The sequence below is a fragment of the Hippichthys cyanospilos genome, chromosome 10 (assembly GCF_059441005.1).
Source record: "Hippichthys cyanospilos isolate Australia breed blue-spotted pipefish chromosome 10, RoL_Hcya_1.0, whole genome shotgun sequence".
Taxonomy (NCBI): Eukaryota; Metazoa; Chordata; class Actinopteri; order Syngnathiformes; family Syngnathidae; genus Hippichthys; species Hippichthys cyanospilos.
In genome coordinates, this window is record NC_142378.1 from 19,695,254 (window position 1) to 19,717,872 (window position 22,619).

General features: G+C 40.8%; 1 protein-coding gene and 1 pseudogene across 2 annotated transcripts in view; both read left to right on the forward strand.

The window, feature by feature from the left end:
* The window catches only part of faf1 (Fas (TNFRSF6) associated factor 1), a 105,744-nt gene that overhangs the window by 68,222 nt on the left and 14,903 nt on the right, over window positions 1–22,619 (forward strand). For both annotated transcript variants that reach the window (XM_088426134.1, XM_088426135.1), the window contains exons 14-17: window positions 3,502–3,638; window positions 3,804–3,892; window positions 13,354–13,434; window positions 18,739–18,816. In XM_088426134.1, the coding sequence (XP_088282260.1) occupies window positions 3,502–3,638; window positions 3,804–3,892; window positions 13,354–13,434; window positions 18,739–18,816 (385 nt within the window). The remainder of the gene's footprint in view (window positions 1–3,501; window positions 3,639–3,803; window positions 3,893–13,353; window positions 13,435–18,738; window positions 18,817–22,619) is intronic.
* On the forward strand, window positions 7,581–8,818 carry LOC148417478 (uncharacterized; annotated as a pseudogene).

Consider the following 22,619-nt stretch of genomic DNA (forward strand, 5'->3'; position numbering starts at 1 on the left):
GCATCCTGGTAGTATGGAGTGAATAGAAATCAAAAGCTCACACACCTCATTTTCCACTGGAAATACAGCACCTTATGAAAACTATTAATACACATTGAACTAATTCACTTTTTTTTTAAATGTTTAAAGCCATAAACAGAGATTATTTTTTAAACTGAAAGCTAATACAGTACATGTTTGTTTTAAACTGAAAGCTCATACATGTAAATAAGTGTGAAGTGAAATAAAGACGATACATGATTTTGTTATTTTAAAACTAGAAAAGTGGGGCGTGCACTAGTGTTCATACTGCTTTTCCGGGTGCATTAATTTTAAAGCATACCTAATTACTCCTGGATATTCACACCTTGTCCAAACATTTAAACAGAGGCCACCGGTGTGTAATCTACTCTCAGTATAATTACAGCTGTTCTGTGAGGGCCTCTGAGCTATGGTTGATGTGTATTGGTCACTTAACGTCATGAAGGCCAAAAAGCATACCAAAAAGGTTAGGTCAGGGATTAAGTTCTAGAGAAGTTCGAACCGGTTTTACGGTATAGAAATACTTCCCACGTATTGAACATCTCACGGAACATTGTTCAATCCATTATTCAGGCTTGGAAAGAGTATGTCACCACTGCAAACTTACCAAGACATGGCCGTCCGGAGGTCACTGTTCAGAAAACCAAGTGCCATAAGATGACCCTGAAGGAGCTGAGAAATGCTGCCCCTGAGCTGGGGGAATCAATACATGGGAAAACTATGTAGCACTACACAAATCAGGCCTTTATGGATGAGTAGCAAGTAGAAAGCCATTATTGAAAGGTGCCTTTAAGATGTTTGCCAGAATTCAAATGAGGGTACACAGCATATGCAGTTGAACTTTTTAACCAAATTGCACAATGTATGTATGGAGCAAATCTAACATGCTCATTGTCAAGGCATATGCGGGACGCACCATGTGGAAAAAGATACTTTGGTCAGATGAGACAATATGTATTTACTGGGCCATAATACAACATATTATCTATGGCACAAACCTAACACTCCTCATCCTTACAACTGCACCATCCCCTACTGTCAAATGTTGTGGGGGGAACATCATGCTATGGGGATGCTTTTCATCAGAATAGATGGGAAGAATGATAGAGTGAATATGGAGACATAATTACACCCAGTCTAAGGAAAACTGGGACATAACATTTGTGTGTGCTTCCCCCAAACACTCACCACCACAGAAAGGCCCGTGACACTAAAGAGTACTGAACAAAAAAGGCAGTCTTTTCTTCAGAGGGAGAACATGTGCCAAAATAACAAACAAAAGATCTTCTAAAGTAGCCCTACCTCACTAACCAAACAAAAAGGAAACAAATAACAATTGGCTCAACTACCTACCTAATGCAAAAACAGGAGAAAAAGGGTTAAACAAAAATGGCATCTTCCTCCTCCTACTTTTCTAGCTATTTACAAGTATTCACAATATGAACAAACAGACGAGTCGAACACTACTCCACACTACCAGCAAAGGTCTCTGAGAACTGGCGTTTCCTGGCAGTGGGATTGCTCGAGCGAGACAGAGTGCTGACGGTGGGCTGTTTAAATATAAATAGGACAGCAATCAGGCGAGCCGGCCAATCAGGGAACACCACCTGGACTCAATTGACTCATCCAAAAAAAAAAAAAAAAAAAAAAAGACACGCACGCGCACACACACACTAAGAAGGAGAATGTCCCACAGGGTCATAACAGACATTTTGGAAGCAAACCTGCTGTATTCAGCTGAGGAATTGAGGCTGGGGTAAAGTTTCACCTTCCAGCAAGACAATATCTCTAAACACAAAGCTAAACCTACAATGTAATGTGTCACTACGTGGTTGCAAGGAATGGTTTAAAACAAAATATATGCAAAGTCCTAAACCAAATCTCATTGAAAATCTGTGAAAACACCTGAAAATCGCTATGCTAATCTGAACTAATGTGACAGAGCTTGACTTGTTTTGTGAAGAGGAATGTGTTAAGTTTTCACTGCCTAAATGTGCAAACCTGAGCTGCGTGTTATTGCAGCAGCATTTGAAAAATGAGCCTGTAAGAAAAATGACTCCTGTTTGTATGTACATTTGCATACAAGATCATTCATTTTCTTGCAGTAAAACTGCACTTGTATTAATACAACATGTGGCTGCAAATTGTACAACTGTAAGCTTATGTAGCACTATGTAACAGTTCTGGAAGTAACTCTCTGGTTTGATTTCATATTTCCAAGAGCTGCGGCCCCTCCCAGAAAGCATCCTTCCAACTTCATCACCCTCAGCTGACCCATTGTCTCTTCTTTCATTCCATTACTTCCCTTTATTTTACCAGCCAGTTATTAAAGTAGATCTTATTAAAGGCAGGAGGGGAAAAAAGTAATCTATATTTGCATTCAGTCTATAGCAATTCATTAATATTATGACATTTAGAGGGAGCTCGGCGGGCTCAGGCTGCCTGCTACCCTTTTCCCTGCTTTAAATGTTAATTTAAAAACTTCCCTCTTTGTAATGGAATAAGAAATCCTCTCTTACCCTATCAACTCTGGGAGTCTGGCAAGGCATACTAATTCAACCAATTTAGGTAGCATGTCACTCCGATGGAATAGGAAAAAGCCGAGTCGGTTTTAAAGTCCTTAAAGCCACCAATTTTGTGCATTTCTGTATTATGTATTATGTCTGCTAAGGAAGCTGAGCTAATTTTTGAGTGAATGTGTTTGTTCATACTTTTGCTTGTATGTGTGTGTGTGAGCATTTGTGTATGTATTTTTGTGTGTGTATATATGTATGTATGTATATATATATATATATATATATATATATATATATATATATATATATATATATATATATAGGCTTGTGACTACAAAATATCCAAAAATGATGTGAATTGACGAAAGTTTGAAGTTGCAGTGATGTTAATTTACGATTTTTGTAGCAGAGACGATATACAGCAATAAATTGGATTTTTGGCTCACTCACTTGAAAAAAAAAAGATGACAACGACGGCAACAAAAAGAGACCATATTCACAACTTTCGGCCACCCTATACGCATGCAGCGTGGCTTGGAAAGTGTTTTTTTTTTTTTTAATAGATGGCTTAAATAGTCTGGACAAGAAACCTTGAGCTTTTTTCTCTCTCCATTTATTTCTGGGGAATTTTGGTGTGCTTTTTAGGGTCTGGTATCACCGTCCTAACACAGAATCCTTAGCCAAGCACCCTCATAAATATGTAATTCTATATAATTATTTTTGAAAGGAAACTAGATGGCTTTCACACACACACACACACACACACACACACACACAAACACAAAAACAAAGTCTAGACAAAGCCCCCACACGCATGGGCACAAACATGCAACCACACTCTTATGCAGTAAATGAGAGAGCGAGAGAAACTTAGGCAGAGAAAGATTGCTTGTGCATTGATTTTCAGAACACATTTCTACAAATGTGCAAATAATGAATTGACTGATTTGACTTTGTCTTTCAGGCTACTAACGATGTGCACAAGACATTTTGGAAGTGTGGTGACACAGACTATACGCTCATACAAGACAGACCAGTTCCCTTTACTCCTTATCGTCATGGGGAAACGCACCTCAAATGAAGTTCTAAATGTTATTCAAGGTAAATTTGCAGCAGTTTGTATAAATTGAAAAAAAATGTTGTTGTTTTTTTTTAATTGTATGGCACATCGCATTCCTCTCTCAATTTCAAGTTAGATTTTTAAACAACCAATTGTTTCTTAAAGCAATTCATTACATCGGATTAGAGCTGCTCTTTAACTCCCAGGTAATACAACAGTGGACGAGCTAATGATGAGGTTAATGGGAGCAATGGAAATCTTCACAGCACAACAACAAGAGGACATAAAAGATGAGGTAAACTTTCATATTATGGCAACATGGCTTTGTTCTATCTACAAAACAGTATTCAAACTTTCTGGTTTGGCACTTTGCACATGTTCATTGGAAATACCTGCCGTTTTAGGAGGCAGGTTGCCTTACTTGTGCCTGATAATTGAACACGCTTGAGCAGAGTGCAAGACATTGTCACTTAAAATGACACACATACATTGATTCTGCTCATTTCTGTTATATTTAGCAATTAGGGACAGGTTCTCACACTTGCCAGTTGTTTTCTGTTTTGACTGTTTTACTGTATCGATAAATGACAGATGTCACTCTGTATTAGAAGTGTCATGATTAGTCAGTGAGCAATAATGCTAATTTAAAAGTCATTACATGCCAGCTATGGGAACCACATGTAAGAAGTGATTTTGGTCAACCTTTTTTGACACCCTGACAACGAATGCATGGTTTTTGAGTGACAGCCATTTTTCACGTAGTATTAATTGGAACGGTACTTTGGCATCATTTGTTTTATTCGCGCACATTACCATTTTCTCTTTTTTTTCAGAGAATAAGTTGTTTCATAATATGTGGGTTCAAAAAAACAACACCAAGAGCAGTAGAGGTGAAACCCATCTCCCAAATCCCCATGCCCTAATCATGGGTGTGTTTGGAAATACATTCCAACTGTGCACTATTCACTCCAAACATTTGGAAACTCATTGCGTTGTTTCAATCTGTCTTTTGGTCCTTCCTAGTGGTACAAAAGAGAATTAGAAAAAAGGGAGTGGCAGAGCCCAGTGTGTCAGGCAGTATACTTGTTTCTATCCATCTCAAGGCTCAGATAGCGGCTAATAGCACGGCTTTATAAAGCTCATATGTCCAAAATCTGAAAACTGGTGAGCTATGATTGGTCTTTTTCAGAGTCCTGAAACCCCCTGAGTCTTGATGTCTTTTGCTGTTTAATTCCATGTCCGTACATATGTTTAGACTAGTGGCGAAAAACAGACAACATGAAAAAGATAACGGTGATATCATACATACAAAATAAGTTTTGAAAATAAGGCCGGGCGATAATTCAGTATTGTAATATACGTACATGATTAATATGAACAGAATTATGTGCGATAAAACTGAACAATATCATATTTGTTTTCATGAAATGACTGCTTAACTGTACCAATCAGAGACCCAGGTTACAACAACCGTAGTCATTTGTCTTGACCAATGAAAAGTGCTGTACTTGTGATCACGTCACACATTTAAAATAAGAATAAAAACTGTAAAAATGCAATATTGCAGACTCATAGACAAGAGGGAGGGATTTCTGATCGACACTCCAGGTTTTCCTGGTGGACCCTTCATTAGCTTTCAATGCTTAAAAAAAAAAAAAAGATAATACTTATGTTAGCTGTTGAAAATTAACGTGGTAGCAATAAACAGCAATAAATAGCCATTAGCTTGATAAGTTGCAGTCCCACACTGACATAACCAGTCACACAACAAACTCAAAAGTATAATTGCACCCTGCTCACATGTCTGGGGAGTGAAGTAAGATTTTAAATTTAGCAAAGCCATTTTAACAATTCTGAGAGAACCACAATGGTTGTCTCTTCTGCTCAATTCACAATTCTTGATTTCCAACCCTACATGAGACCTCATCACAAAATAAATCAGGTAAAACTTAAAAGAGCTGTGCCTTCACCTGGAAGTCTTTGCCCCAAGCAAAGAATGTGAGGAAAATCCTAAACATATTCCACATATTTGCAGTTAGCTAAAGAATGCATTTTGAATCTGTAAGATCTGCTAGAGGGGGTCATACTGAAAGTACTGATGCCCCACCTTTTCGCACAGGCCCAAGTAAGGTTATTCATTTCTGTGATGTTCAATTTTGAAAGTGTAATTCATCTATGCATTAATGTTGACTTCCAGTTTGGTTAGCATGTAGAAAGCTGCGTAGTCTCAGTGCCTTGTAGCTTAAATTTGTTTTAGTTGTCAAACCCTTCAACGAAGCAGAGTGTTAAGCGTTTTCTTTCCCCTCTTTATCCCTGAGAGCTGAAGCGCAATGTTGAAGTCCTCGACAGCATCGAAGAAAGTTGACGCGGAGCCCTACGCCACATGTAGCAACTCATGCTTAGCTAGTATCGCTGGTTTACTGGACGAGGACTGGGCTAACATCTCGGATAGCATCTCAGCCGATATTAAGCGGCTCTGGAAACTAGATTACCTGCAATACAGACTGTGGTTTCTGAGCATGGGCATCGTCTCGACTCCTTGGAAAACAAAACGAACTTGACTGCCCAGCGTTTTCAATCCTTGTTAGTGAGGTGTGCCGCCTTGGAGGAAAGCTAAGCTAAGAGCAAAAACGACAGATTTCGAGGATTGCACTGGCAGAAATAACATTCGAATCGTCTGTGTCCCAGAATCCAGCGAGGAACCTAGGCCCACAAGCTTTTTCTCCCGACTTCCTGAGCAAGGTGGTGGGCAGCGAGGCTCTTCATTCCCCTCTGGCAATGGACCGTGCTTACAGGGCACCCATCGCCAAGCCACCACCCGGTTCACGGCCCAGACCGGTTATCATTTGTCTTCATCGCTACCAGACCAAAGAGTTGATCATTTGAGAGGCACGGGAGAGAAGGGGCAGTCTGCAATATCACAGAACCCCTGTTCAGATTTTCGAAGATTATTCCTCGGAGGTTGTGGGAGAGCGGACTAAATATCGGGCCTAGCTGTACAATCCTTCTCTGAAAACAGCCTTGCTATTTCCTGCCCGCTTGCAGATAACACAAGAATGTGGCATTAAGAAATGTTTTGCACCACCCGAGGTGGCGAACGCGTTTATGGTGGACTATCGACCAACTCCGGGGCACAATTAATCAGCATCGGGAGTCCAATTGAGACCCTGCCTTGGAGGTTCCCGCGGGATCCTTGACAAACAAAAAGGACTCGGCCAGAATTATTCGGTCTCCTCGAACTGACATACAACTCTTTACTTTTATTGACTGCGGCATTGGACTTTTCAGCGACACTCCAGGCTGATGTTCTATTGCAAACGCCACATGATACGGTACGGTACGTCTTCAGTTATGAGCCGGTAGTGCTTTCTGCCGTGTCGCTTATTTCTCATAATTTTCAAGTTCGTTTGTCTCATACTAATGTTGCTTTGTAATATACTTTACTAGGTCTGTCGTTGTTTCACAATATTTAAGTTTTGATGGGTAGAGTCTTATGACACTTTTTCTTTTTACTTACAGTATAACGTTAGTGATAATTGTGCTTATCTTGTGGGTTGTTTGCCTGTATTTCTATTACAGCTGTGTGCGTCTATGCGTCGTTCTGTCCTGCATGCTGACATGCGTGTATAGAAGTGGACACATACATGTGAGGATGTGTTGGTGAAAAAGGTGCCTACATATGCAGGCAAGGAGCTCGATATGGGGGAATAGAATGAAAGAGGGGAAACAGTTAAAAGGAAATTTGATAACTGTATTATATACGAGTTGCGATGGGATGGGCTATTTCCCCTATACTGTTTGTAGCAGCATTTGAGGTCATTCTCATCGGTGCAAGGCAAATGGTAGGAGGGAGCAAACTACCAACTGGTCAGAGGCTCCCCCCTCTAAGGAGCTATATGGACAACGTTACCCCCTTCCTTCAGACAGCGGCATGTACATCAAGACTGCTGAAGAGGATGGATGTATTGATGTCATGGGCAAGAATGAAGATTAAGCCGTCCAAGTCTCGCAGCCTGTCACTCAGGAGAGGAGTCAGGGACAACAGTACCACCCTTGTTGTTGGAGGGGAGAAGATACTCTTCCTTGCAGAGCAATCCATCAGAAGCCTGGGGAGGCAGTACACTGAGCTGTCTGACAGGTAGATGGGGAAAATTGTCATGAGACAGCTCTGTAATGGCCTGGCAAGGATTGATCAAAGCCAACTCCCTGGGAAGTACAAGGTCTGGTGCTACCAGAAGACCCTCTACCAGAGGGTAATGTGGCTCCTGAAAATGAGCGAGATCCCCTCATCAACCATAAGAGTGGAATGAGTAAGAAGGATGGGAAAGCCAACTCATTCGGGGTTCTGATGATAGCCTTTTTGGTAAAAGCATGCTGCAGCTGCCAGGGAAATCACTACAACTGGGCTACATGCAAGGAAAAGCCAGACTGGTCCTTGAGCGTAGGGAGTCCACAGACAAGGCTATAAGGAACGCTAATGCCAAGGTTCTGACTGGCCGCAAGTGGAATGCCCAGGCTGAGGTTGACCAAGCCATCAGTAGGCTTCAACATCAGGAGATAAAGGGCAGAGTCCAGATAGGAAGAGCAGGCATGGGATGGGGAGATGTGCCACGCTTCTGGTCCAAGACCAACCACAAGGAAAGGAAGTAGTTGGTGGTGGCGGAAGTGACAAGGATGGAGGAGGACCGCCATAAAATCAAAGCCATGTCGCAGAGTCGGCAAGGAAGCTGGACAACCTGGAAGGGAGTCACAAGCAGAATCATCAGCTGCTCAGACATGTGGAAGATCATACAGGCAAGACTCAGTTTCCTCATCCGCGCAACCTACGACACGCTCCCCTGCCTTCGGAACCTCCACCAGTGGGTCAGAAGGGAGGAATGGTGTGCACTTTGCAATGCTCCCAGCGTAAGCCTACAGCACTTCTTATCACGCTGTAAGACGGCGCTCTCACAGGGCCACTACAGGTTCCGCCACAACCAAGTCCTGAGGAAGCTAGCTGAAGTGCTGGAGGAGTGTCAGCAGAGAAGCAGAGAACCACCACCTGCTGAGGACTCGACCATCTTTGTTGTGGGAGGGTACAGGGAAGCTCCAGGTCAAAGAAAACAACAAGGGCGCTCTCCCCTGACCTGATGGTGCATGAGGGCCGACCTTGACAGGAGGCTTCACTTCGTGTCCTTGAGCAAGACACTGAACCGCCACTTGCTCCTGATGCTGCGTCATCAGTAGGTAAATGACTAGTTAGTGTAAAGTGCTTTCAGTACCCAAGGTAGAAAAGCGCTATATAAGTGAAAGTCCATTCACCATATTCATTAGTGAGGGTAGGATAGCCTAGGCTAGACTAGCTTAGCCTTCTTCGTATTTTATGTCCATATAAATCATCTTCTTACTTCTCTTTAAGATCCCTACCAATCTTGTGACCAATGGCTAATCAATTAAAGTTTGAATTAAGCACTAAACTGCACAATAAATACCATATTGAAAGCACTCTCAAACGAGATCGTCTTTAGGCAGCCATCTTTGTGACCGTCCGCCGACCAATAGCAGACCAGCATCTTTGTGACCCCCATGACGCCGACCGATAGTAGACCAGTATCTTAGGGACTCGTGTCATCAACCAATAGCAGAGCAGCATTGTAGTGACGTTGCAGTGACACATGTGGTGACATATGCGCGTGTTGCTCCTAGTAGACACGTGCACACTGACTGAGTTGTCATAAGGCAAAGTAAATCGAGTAAAGAGGGGACAAAAAAAGTCACGATCCAAGTCGTAAGGTGAAAAAAAACGTAAGGCAGGGACGTCGAAAACCGGAGGTCCACTGTATTGTATTTGTTCCTTATACCAGAAAACCTATAAACAAGAATATACGGTGGACCTCCGTGTTACAACGACCCTGATTTACGTCATTTTTATGTTGCGAGTTTTTTCATCCCCTCTTCATTTTCCCAGTTTTGCGCCCAAAATGTCATGACCCTAGGGGCTTGGCTGTATTTGTGGTTTTGTCTCCATTTCTCCATTCGTCTCCACGTTTTTAGGTAATTACACTTCAATTACAATTCTGGTCTGCTATTTGTCGTCGTCTCCTTACGGAAATGGTCTGCTATTAGTTGCCTTCATTTGTTTCAAAATGGTGGAACGGTAAAGCTTTGTTCGATTGTGAGTGGTTACAAAACCATATTTATAGTGCATTTTACTGCTTAATTCAAAGTTGAAAGGGTTAGCCATGGGTCCCAAGATTCCTAGCGATGTTAAAGAGTGAAGTAAGAAGATGATTTTCATGGAAACAATGCTGGAGCTAACCCTTATTTATGATGTTTTCTGATTGTATACATGTATATTATATATACGTAGCACTTACTACACCATTTTGGTACCAATTTATAATATGTATGTAAAATATGTATGTGTGATGTTTTTACCTGGGGTTCTAAACGCATTAGCTATTTAACATAGGTTTGGATTGCCCGTCATACGGCCAATTCGCGTTACAACCCCAATTTAAATGTTTTTAAAGGGTGTCTTGCCTTTCAGCCTGTTTGAGAGTTTCAAACTTTACATTATTTCAATGTTTTGTACATCCATCCAAATTATTTTCTAAGTTAATATTTCTTCATGTCAACAGCAGTTAAGGGGTATTTAGTGCCCTCCTCTATATTGGATGAATCTCAAGGGATTTAGCTTGTTGGGACTGTTACGAAACAAAGCATAAATGTACAATAAAGTTCCTGAGGATGTGTTCACTTTGGATCCAGGTGTAGCCTGCCTGAAGCAAATACCTTATAAGTATGTCTCATGAAGACAGCCTGGATTTTGAATGGTTTTGAAAGCCTAATCCAGCTGTGTGGTTATCAGTTAGGCCCAATAAAAACATAAATTGAGTCAATCCTCTTCCCGACAGGACATATTCCCATCTCCTTGGCAGAATAGGTGAAGTCAGCCTTGACTTGCTGTAATTTTAATCATCACTTTTATCTAGTTCCAAGTACTGGATTTTTATTCGTTGTTTTTTTTTTTTTTTTTTTTTTTTTTTTTTTTTTTTTTTGGGGGGGGGGGGGGGGGGGGCAGTCTTATCCAAGTGTCACTTTTTCCCCACTATATGCAGACCATTGACACAACACAAACGCAAACTTCCACTCAGTTCAAACATTCCATGTTGCTTTTGTCTTAACAATGGGGCAGCTGGATAGCCACTTGTGTCTTTAGTACATCTGACTGTCTCGTAAGTCATACCAGTAGTTGTCTGGGTTTTTATATCATTTATGCACTCATACATCAACTGACTACTTATTGTAGGTTTTGTGGCCTCCTATTGTCCCGTTTCCCACCCCTCTGAGGAAACTATAATATTTGTGTTGATTTTTTTTTTTTTTTTTTTTTTAAGATCAATTTTAAGAAGTTAACGATGTTGAAACTGTTGTTGTAGTTCATGCTAAAGATGTTTGATGGTGCAGAGGTCAGATCAGGCTTGATTACGTATGCTCACATATTGCATCAACACACAAGCAAAAGTATGTTGTGATCTTTAAAAGCAAGCCTTTATTTAGCTTTTGTTTATTTATACTTTAAATATAACACAATTTTAAATAAATGTATTTGTAAATCACTATGCACCCAAAATACTTTTTTTTTAATCTTAGATTTTTTTTTAATCTTAGATCATGTTTACCAAAGTGTGTCACATTGGCTTTCCAACAGTCATACAAGAAACATGTTACCAGCACCAGAACTGTAGGCACAGGGACACCGTAGGGTTGTGTGCTGACCTCCTTTCTTTAGACACGCTTCACCTATGACTGTGTCGCCTCCCAAAACAACACCAGCATAATTAAGTACATAGATGACATCAGGCTGAACACTGTTTGGGTTGAGACAGCATATAGGAAACAGGTGGCAGACCTTGTGGCCTGGTGTCGCAGCAACGACCTCCACCTCAACACAGACAAGACTAAAGAACTGATCACAGACCCAAGGCAACAGTTGGAGCTGTACAAATCTCCACTATTCATTAATGAGACAGAGGTGAAGAGGGTGAAAGCAAGTTCAAATTCCTTGGCAGCTACATCAGCGAGGATTTCTTCTGGTCCCACAACACTCAATAGATCATCAAAAAGCCCCATCAGAAACTGTACTTGAGGAGACTGAAGAAAGTTGGCATGCCAGCAAAGATTCTCAACAACTTTTACATATATACAATCCAAAGTGTGCTCCTCACCTCCATCACAGTCTTTGTACGGCAACTGTACAGCACAAGACAGGAAGGCTCTAAAGCCTGTGATCAAGACCTCACAGCACATCTGTGGCTCAGCCTTGCCCTCACTGAAGGATTTTTACCACACCAGGATTCTGCGAAGGACACACAACCTCATTAGGGACATTACTCACCCACAACACAACCTGTTTTGAGCTGCTGCTATCAGGCAGATGCTACAGGGCCAGGACTGCCAGGCTGGCGAACAGTTTCTACCCACAGGCCATCCGGATTCTGAACAAAACCCTCACACACTAATCTGCCTCATCACCAGTCACTTTGCCGCATGGACACATGCACCTAACAAATCCTGCACAGTTCAGGAAAGCTGTTAAATACATAATATTTTGCACTACATGATATTTGTCTCTCTTTTCCTCATGTATACTGTTTTTGTTTGTGAAATTGCTCACCTTATTATTTGCCCGATCATGGAATGTAGTCTGCTTGGGGAGGTGAACAGAATAAGAATTTCATTGTGTGGTATTTCCATCACTGGTTACTGTGTGTTTGTGCTGTGCTTTGTAAAACGCTTTGGGTGTCATGAAAGGCAATATATAAATGTAATGCATTACTATGCATATGACAATAAAACTCTTGAATCAATACAATACAGTACTCTCTGCATTAGCTCAAAATATACTCATATTGAGCCCTCTGTTTCCATCCATTCAAACAAATAAGTCATAGCTTTATAGCGAGTGCCAATTTGTGAGTCAATTGAAACAAGATACTCATTATTTCAGTATTCCTGCATTTGTGATATTTTTGTTTCGTGACGTGCAATGAAGTTTTTTTTTAATTAAAATTGACTGCTTTTGGCTCAATAAAAGATTAAAAAGCACAGGTTTAAGGAAAGGGAGCTTTATTGCTATAACATGCTGCTTGCCCTACCCCTCCTTTACTGTTTGCTTTCACTGTTTCCCTTCACTGTTTGTCCATCTACTCTGAGCCAAGAGCACAAATTTGTAACTTTAGCATGTGCTGACTAAAGGCAACAATACACACTATCCTTTTGCTTGCCCACTGCTTAGTTTCACAGCAGCCGTCTCCGATTGTCACAAAAAGCTTTTTTTTTTTTTTTTTTTTTTTGCCATACCCGTGCAGGCACACAGCATGGGCCTTCAGAAAAGAGAAAACTAATGGCTATACGCTGTTAACACAATAGACGCGTATTTAGTCCGACTCTTTCTAAAGCACGCTGCAGCCGCAGCAGGTACACAGAGAAAGGCTGCCTCTCCCCTTCCCTCTGTACAAACAGGAAGAGAGAAGCTAAGGGAATAAAAGAAAAAGGGATGGTGAAACCTAGATGAGGAAACATAAAAGCGGTTCAGTCTCATGATAAATGACATTCTGGTGACAATGAATTCTCCTCTGTTGCTACTCTTTCATACTTGATGTTTGTACATAACTGCTTTTGACATCCTGTGCTTTCTTTTGCCTTGGTTCTTTCTGGTTCAACACCCACCGCAACTCAGATGTTTTGTGTTTCTGTGTTGTCTCAACATAGGACGAACGTGAAGCAAGAGAGCTGGTTAAGAGAGAACAAGACGAGGCCTACCGTCTGTCTCTGGAGGCTGACCGAAAGAAGGTATCAAAATGACAAAATACACCTGTGCGCCAAACCAGCAAAGAAACGCATCCGTGTGGCATGAAAGTGTGACTTAACCTTAACTTTGTCCAAGTACAGTTGTACTTCTACTTACGAACGCCTCTTGTTACGAAAAATTCAGCTACTTGTGGAGTCCCCCAAGATTCTATTCTCAGCCCCATCCATTTTCTCTTGTACATCTTACCACTCTGCTCTATTTTCTCGTACAAGATTTACTTCCACTTTTTTGCAGATGATGTCCAAATATATCTACCCATTAGAACCTCCACCCAGGGCTCAATGCAGTTTTTTTTTGACTGCTTGAGCGACCTCAAAGCCTGGATGAAGGCCAATTTTCTCAACCTCAATGACAATAAAACAGAAGTCATTACTTTTGGCCATGTCACCCCAGGCTCCATCACCAACATTCTGGGTCCCCTTAGCACTAAAACTTGTGCAAACGTTTGAAACCTTCCTGTCCTACTGGACAGTGATTTTAAAATTCGGCAAACGTAAGCTGGTTCAAACGCAGCTGCTTGTCTCCTCACCCATACCAAGAAACATTCGCACATCACTCCGGAACTGGCCTTTCTCCACTGGCCACCCTTCGGTCTGCTGACCAGCTGCTGGCTCAGCCTAAGACAAGGCTAAAGACTTGCGCCGACTGAGCCTTTGCAGCAGCCGCCCCAAGGCTCTTGCGTAGTTTACCACTGTCCATGAGATACGTTCAGACAGTTGTTGCTTTTAAATCCCTCTTAAAAACGTACTACTTCTCACTTGCTTTTAATACGCCTTGAAAGCTGACATCCCTGAACTGCAGTCTTATCTATGTCTTAGCCTGTTTGTGTGTTTTATGGGGTTTTTTTATGTTTCTATTTGCACTTTGACTTGAGAAACGAGGCTGGCGCCAATATTACTGTAATGTAATGCATTTTTACAATCCGTGATGTCTATCCTAATTGGTAAAGTTTATGATGATTTTTTATAATTTATTTATATGCTAACTTGCCCTCAAATGAGACAATAGTCTTTTGCATTGATGTTTTCTGTGGTTTTCCACTTCATCTTTACTCGTTTCATCGACACTTTCCACCAATTTACTCCGTAGAACTAGCAAACATAAAACTTGTATTATCTATGGCTAAAATTATACATATTCACATAAAAACACAAATGAAAAACACAAATGTAACATCACCTTGACTTGACTTTGACTTTGACCTTGGGCTGTCGCGTCTGACGTTCACATTGTTAGGATGCCGTTAGCACTTTAGCACTTATATCACACGAGAAACCCTTTGCATGACCAGAAACTAAACTTAAGTAAACTTACATGCTCAAAATAATCAAAAAAAAATTAATATTTTTGCTCCTGTGGACTTGTAAATGATTCCCGGATCACTGGAAAAACGTACAATTAAACGTCCTAAAGAGCTGTCTTTTTCTCTGCACTCATTACCAGCACTCCATCTCAAGGCAAACAAGTGAACTGCATTCATTTTGCCAACTGCTACTATACCACTGTACCACTTTAAATGATCAATCACCTCTGCAACTCATGCAGTAAGGCCTGGAAATTAAATGTTTTGGAGCTTTTAACCATGTTACAACACACCTCAAAGTATTACTTCTTTGATACATTTTTCGGAATTTCTTGCTTATGATGCGCTCTCAGCAACCCGCCCTGCCCGAGCAGATAAAAATGGCTTCTGAGACACATGATAGTATTACTTTGTGAGGAATACCCTTGTACTGCCTCTACACTACCTCTGTACCACCCCTGCAAGCCTAAATACATGCACGGATTACCCCAATTCAAGTACCCAGATTACTTGATCGATTTTACTTTCACTTTCACTCCAGTGTAAAATTACCAAGCCACACAATTACACCTGATGGAAACATATTAGCTGTAATTACACGTTCACGTCGTTGTATAAAAATTAACCATGTGCATTGGATGAATAGCACATTCATGCAGTTGATGTGCTATTAACACATATCACAACTGCATAGCAAAACTGCTACTAGACTAAGTCTTTTTCTTCTGCTGCTAACTTCTTACGTTTCTAGATGTGAAATGTACCGTTTGCATTTATTGTTGAGTTTCTTAATGTTGTAAAATCACAGTTGCGCACATAAGTTTATATTTCACACGGTTACATTGTAGCACATAATTCACCTGTGGAACTGTCTGATTTGACAGACTGTTGTTCTTATTGCAGTTACCGTGTGTGGTCTCTTGACACGTGTTTTTCATGGTAGGATTTCAAGTTAATGTTGATGTCTGTAAAACTCTTTTTGGGTTCCTTCAACTCACCTCCGAGTCTCATTACAACCTTAGATTTTTTTCTTTATCATTGTTTCGTGGGCCGTCCGCTTTGGAACCATGTCATGCAAGGTGCCTGGCAGCCACGCGGTGAGAAGTGCCGCTTCAGTCAACAAGATGTTTCACTTCCTGGTTAGAAATGTCTCTACCAAATATATTTCTTGTCTTTTTTTTTTAAAGTAAATATCCAATATGACAAAGTTCATTTGTATGCATATATTAAACTGTGGGATGTTTAAAATATCATGAAATACGTGTTTTTAGATTATATTGCTCGTGCATGTTAATACAAACAAATCCCTGCGAACAGATAACATGCTGTAAAAGCAAATGACTTGTTAGCTCTGGTAACTACAGCTGACTTCTCTCAGCATTGCACTTGACCGGCAAGTAAACCAGTACACCTTTCCTGTGACATAATATGCCAGGTAAAAAGAGGAAGTGGCATTAAGATAGATGTTTAACTGTAATGCTTGCACTCCAGGAGTATTTGTTCACTACACTTAAATTGGATAATTACAAAACTGGACAGAACAATACAAAAGAGGACTGGGAACCCCCAGCAATAAGTGAATTCTACCAAGTAGGATTTGTCCCATTGGGGACATTGCACGTACATAAATCAAGTTTATAAAATGTGCAACAATACTCTTTTGAGGTACAGTAATCTGTCTTATCGTTGTTAAAGGGGACTGGGAACCCCCAGCGACAAGTGAATTCTGCAAAGTAGGATTTGTCCCATACTGTAAAGCAGTGGTTCTTAACCTGGGTTCGATCGAACCCTAGGGGTTCGGTGAGTCGGTCTCAGGGGTTCGGTGGAGTCTCCACCGCAGAGGTCCACCCCTCAGTCTAGTCTGCAGTTAAGTGGACACAGTCATTGAAAGCGTCCTGCTCTGAGATTTCCCACTGGTCCACTTTAAGGTCGCTGGTTTATGCAGCAGAGTGAGACCTCCCTATCAGACCGCTTAGAGAGGGCTCTATATGTGTCTGAGTGAGACTCCCTACCGCTTTGAGAGCGCTGGATTAGCAGCAGAGTGAGACCTCCTTCTCAGTCGGGACCACACACCGGAATTAGCCCGTTATCTCCCGAGCGCCGATCCAGGCAAATAAGCTCCTGCGGCCGGCGATCTAAACGAACTCACGACGTGGCGGCGGGGAATAGGTACTTTTACCCACGGTGATGACACGTTGGAAAACGGCTGTAAAGGAGTGGACACGCTGCCACGTATCACTTCCTGTTTATTTCGTGCACCAGGAAAATAAATCCTTAATCAATTAAATTGTTTTTCACTTTTTAAGTCATTAAATAAAAATGATCAGTTATGATCAATTATTTTTTGCCAAGCCCCCCCCCCCCCCGCGAGAAAAGAGAAAACTTTTCGCACTGCTCCAACTCGATGCGCTGACTATAAATGAGATAATTATCTATAAAAATGGTTTAAGTATTCCTAATCTTGTATCATTTTAATAAAAGAAAAAAGCAATATAAATCAGCTTGCAACAACTGTAAATAATTTCTATGTTTATACAGGTTACAGTTTGGTCAAAAACAGAAAAAAATAGCCAAGTGCATCAAAGTGCCTGGAAAAAAAAAATAAATAAAAAGATGAAAATTCTTATTTTATTGCAATTACACTTCACATGACAAGAACAAAGCTTTTTCCCTGGGGTCATCCACACCACCCCTGGCATCACCTGGTGCCCCCCAAGCGGAGGCCGCACCACTGTTTGAGAAGCACTGGTTTAGACTGACAGAAAACCTATAGTGCATTGTTAAACATTAGGGTGGGGAGGGGGGTCTGAACAATCCTTAAGAAATGTTATTGAAATGTTGCTCTAATGATGCAAGGACACTTCTATGGAAAGTCTACTGTACACAGAAGTACTTGTTTTGTTCATTTCCCGACTCTGCATTTCTTATGAGCGATTAGCATACTTAGCGACTCCTTATTTGCCACTGCGATCAGACTAGCCTCCACTTGAAAGAACATAATCAAGCCCGTAGCCACATAAATTGTTTAATGCTGTAATGCGCCACACATGAGCATCGTTGACCAACCAAAATAAAGCTAATGAAGCAATGACTGCAATTCTTATTTTAAATGCATTAACAATTAAAAATGGCAACTTTGACCATTATATTTTATTAAAAAAAAAAAAAAAAAACCATTAAAAATTCTAAATTTGTTATCATATTTGTTGTCAGCATGGTAACAACCACTAACAGGCAAATGTATTAAGGTAATAGCAGACAAAAACATGAACCTCTTTGCTGTGGCCCAGCCAAGTCCTGATTTGGATCCAATTGAAGATTTGTGGAGTGATCTAAGATCAAGGTAACGGCAAGGAGACCTTGCAACCTGGTGGAGTTAAATGCTGTATATTTACTTTGACATTTGGTAATATCTGCTGTTGGTTTTTGCTCACGTCTTGTCAATGAATCTTGGGCTTAATTTGTCCTTTTTACTGCGCAATTTTTGGGACTCCAAACATCGGTATTCTGTAATTGTAATAATGATCATGATAATCATATAAATGTGCCAAAGAAGTGAAAATGCCTACAATACATAGTAATCAGTGTAATCTCTAGTAATACACATATAAAGCCCATCTTATCAATATATTTCTGCAGTACTAGATGGTTAATTGAGGAAAAATTATACAAGGCAAGTGATCTTGTTGAGAGGGCCCAGCACTGGCTTTTTGTGAATGGAAAAATTGTTAGTAGTCACTTGAATCTATAGCTAGGTGTTGGAATGAATCACTGGTATGCCATCCTATCTTATTGCCACCATTTTATACTCACTGCCATTTTTTTCAAAAGCGCAGGGACACATTGTCCCAAAGGGAGTGAAAAGCTTAATGATAAAATGCTAAACAATACTAAGTATGTTAAAGTCACCATTTTCTGTCATTGCCATGTTTTGGTTTTCTTGTCAATTTACAAGCAATACAATTATTTGTTTCCTTTTCAGAGGGAAGCTCAAGAGCGAGAAGAAGCTGAACAATATCGCTTGGAACAGATTAAAAAAGAGCAGGAGGAAGAAAAGGAGGTAATATTCATCATGGTCTTATAACGTGACTATTTGTTCAGATGTTCTTTTCACAGATGCAATTTTGCCATGTCGTTGTTTTTTTTTTTTTTTGTTAAGATACCTTTTGTCAACATTGACCCAATTAAATTGTGGTTTTGTTGCCTGCCATTGAATGAAGGTGATTATGCATGCAGCCTTTTGAGAAGAACGGCATCATTTAATTACAGTGAAGCCTCTCCCCGCAGATATCGCCCAACTTTACACACAGTTGTTGTTCTATTTAGCTGCTTTGCATTGGTACAGCACACAAGCCCATATTGAAGCCAAAGTTAACAAAAGACTGAGGCTTGCTCACAGGCGTCTGCGCAAACACATATATTCACTTGAAAACAATAATTGTATGCCAAGTGGGGGCTAAGACACACATACACAGTCACGCATATGAGAAAAACAATAATTCTGCGAGGACGCCACCGATGCCGTTACGCACTCAGTAGTAATGTTGTGTAGTGCCGGCTGTTTGCTCAGCGGTGCAGTGCCTCAGGGCACTCAGTGGTATTGGGTGACCCAGCTCGCTCAAGTGATTTGTCACTTAAGTTAAACAGAAAACAACAAAAGAGTCTCTGGCCAGCTACCTTGATTATACCACTTTAGACAGACCTGTGTGTGTGCATTCTAGTGTGTTTTTACAACAATGACCCAACTTATATCACATTTCCAAGCCCAAGCTTCGCTGCCTATGTTTTCCGCTCTGCTAAAAATGTGGTCATGCATTTTATCACGATCCGTGTTGCAATTGGTGAATACGAAATCTTTTGTCAGAAACGCTCCTCTGACTGAAAAATACCAAAACTGCTATTTTATGAACGTACGTTCTTCATGCTAACATTTGAAAGAGTCTTTGTATGAAGTTGTGTGACTGTCATGTGCAATTTCACTCCTCATGTTTGCTCTTTGCGGTTGGCCAGAAGAATGAATGGATGAGCACTTTGGGTTATTTGTATGGAGGGGCCCAAGCTCCCCACCCGTCCAGACGTGTGTTCTGTGGTTTCTTCAGGGACGCTAGCTCCTCACAAGTGTGGGTGTTTATGCTTGTGTCTGTGGTTGACTCTGTCCCTCCATTTGTACCTCCAACCATCATACACACCCTCAATCTGTTATTTATGTGTGCGTTAGTTTGTTCTCGGGGGGCCCCTTTAACTCAAGTCAGCATCATCTCTTGTACCTGAGGGAGCTGCTGACGGCACATCTCAAGCACTACCCTGCCCACCCAAGACCAGAAGCTGCTAATGAGCTACTGTTGTACACTCTTATGAAATATAATTGCATTATGGTGTGTAAATAAAGCCGGGGCGTGTTGTCACAGCATATGCTCCCCGGCTGGCCTAACAGGAACAACAAGCGCGCGGGAGGGGGGGGGCTGAAACAGAACCAAGTGGGAGGCTCTTGGGAGCAGCTGAAATGCCGTCTCCCAAACACACCGGCGTTGATTAAGTCTCCTGCAAAATCTGGCAGGTGATGGTTTCCTTTTGTTCCAACAAAGGCACGTTTATTCCTTTAATATACAAAGTAAAGGTGGAATCCATAGAATCAATAAACTTATCTTCAGCTAAGCAATCCATGGGAGTTTTTCAATTTTCCACAAAAATGTCTCCAGCAAGGCTTTGTCTTTCCTTTTGAATTTTGCTTCTCCACACGTAAATAACAATAACCAAAAAATATATATATATTACGTTTCAGGGCAAGCCAAAGCTATTTATGGTGATCATTTGGTTCATCATCTATCTGGACTAATAGACTGAGAAAAGTATACAATGGTTGTAATCAGTTCAATCTTTTTTTTAAGTTCAAATAGTTTAAAAATATCAGTTTGCTCCTTTCAAGTGAACGTTCTATTTATATCTATTTTTGAATGTATTTTATATGTTGGTCTAATTCAACTCAGCAAACGAAACAGGTTCATATAGAGTCTATATATTATTCTATATTATAGACCAAAGATTTTCTTTTTTAGATTGTGTGATTTTGCGCATGCGCAGCACTTATTGTCAGATGAAACTCCCATTTCTGCGTCTCGCTGCCATTTCGGATTGGTCTTGAGGAGGCAAGGCAGATGTTTGACAATATGGGTAAGAAAATTAATAAACCTTTCAATTTGGTAACTTCACGGTTAAATGGGTCATTTTTGCTTTTAACCACGTTTTTGACAACACTTTCATCTTCAATCCTCGAATGTGGCACACGGAAGCAATGCTGACAACGTCCCATCATGTCCAGTCACGGTAGATGGCAGCAACTATCTGAACGGGAGGAGCTGCTACTACATAAGGTAGGCTTTTAATTTTTTTCCCTGTTAATGCTAATGAATTTTCACCAGATAAACAAAAAAGCCGGCGTAAAATATTGTTCAATATTTGCAGTAGAAGCCAGTACCTTGTATGAAGCTTGTGCGATTGTGTGCATGTATAGAACACCGAGAATGGTTGCCTTTTGTTGTGGTTTGGGCTTTAAGGAAGCTAAACAAAGCTAAGGTACCAAGCTAGTCTCATTACGTGTTCCCACTCTGCAATAGTTAAAAAAATGTTAAACTGTGAACATTTTCACAGAAAACTATACAGAAACAGTGACCAAACTCTCCCAGTGTCTACAGGTGTGTTCATGTGTTCAGTAAGCATGTAATATAGTCCTTTCATTTGTGTCTTCAAATTTTATGGCCAAATTGCAATTAAAAAAAATAGCTGGATGAAGTGTCCGGGGAAAGGGAAGTTTGGGCTTCCCTGCCCAAGCTGCTGGTACGCAGCGGTAGAAAACGGATGGATGATATTTTTTTAAACATCAACTATATAGTTGTCTGTCTTGTAAATGGAAATATAAGGAGACTTAGTTTTTTTGTTTTAGTTCTGTACTCAGCTGAGCTTTCTTGTATTGTATTGTTGCTTTTTTGTGCACTTACAGGAAATGAGGCTGACGAAGTGGAGCATGTAAACAAGGCGGTGTTTGTCACTGAGAAAGAGGATTCCCAGCACGACCCAAAGACACTAAAATAGTCACAGAAGGAACAACCTGAGTCCAGAACAAGTTTCCCTTCGATTAGAAGTTGTGCTTACTGTACCGCATTCCTATATGTCTGCCCTCTTATTTGGCATTTTATCAAAATATTTGTTTGTATCTTTTATCAGCACAGTAGATAAAAACGAAATGTTTTTTGTTCTAATTTTACATGCTCTCAATTGCTGTACTTGTATTTATGCACTGCGTTAATAAAGTTGTTTTGTCTGTCATTCTAAATGTATTTAAGGTATAGTTTTAGTATTATGACAGGTTTAAATGTTTGAAAAGATATTAAAATATATAGTTTGTTCCAAAGTACAATTATGGTTCACAATAAGGGTCCAAGCTCCAAGCTCTCCCCTACAAATAGTGTGAGACGCTTGGTCATCCGAGAGGGCCTCAGAGTCACGCAGCTGCTCCTTCGCAGTTGAGGTGACTCGGGCATCTGGTTAGTACGTCTCCCTGGTGAGGTGTTCTGAGCACATCTCTCTGGGTGGAGGCCCCGGGGACGACCCGGACATGCTGGGGAGACTGTCTCTCGACTGGGCTGGGAATGCCTGGGGATACCCCCAGATGAAGGAACTGGATGAAGTGACGGGGGGGGGGGGGGCATTTTGCCTGTATGTAAACACCCCCCCCCCCCCTCCCCCAACATGCACTGAAACTCTATATTGCAAAATGTGCCCGTAATTCTTGTCATTCTGTTAAAGAAGACAATTCTCGGAATAACATTTTATTATAACACAAACTCAATTCTTTTAACCATACTA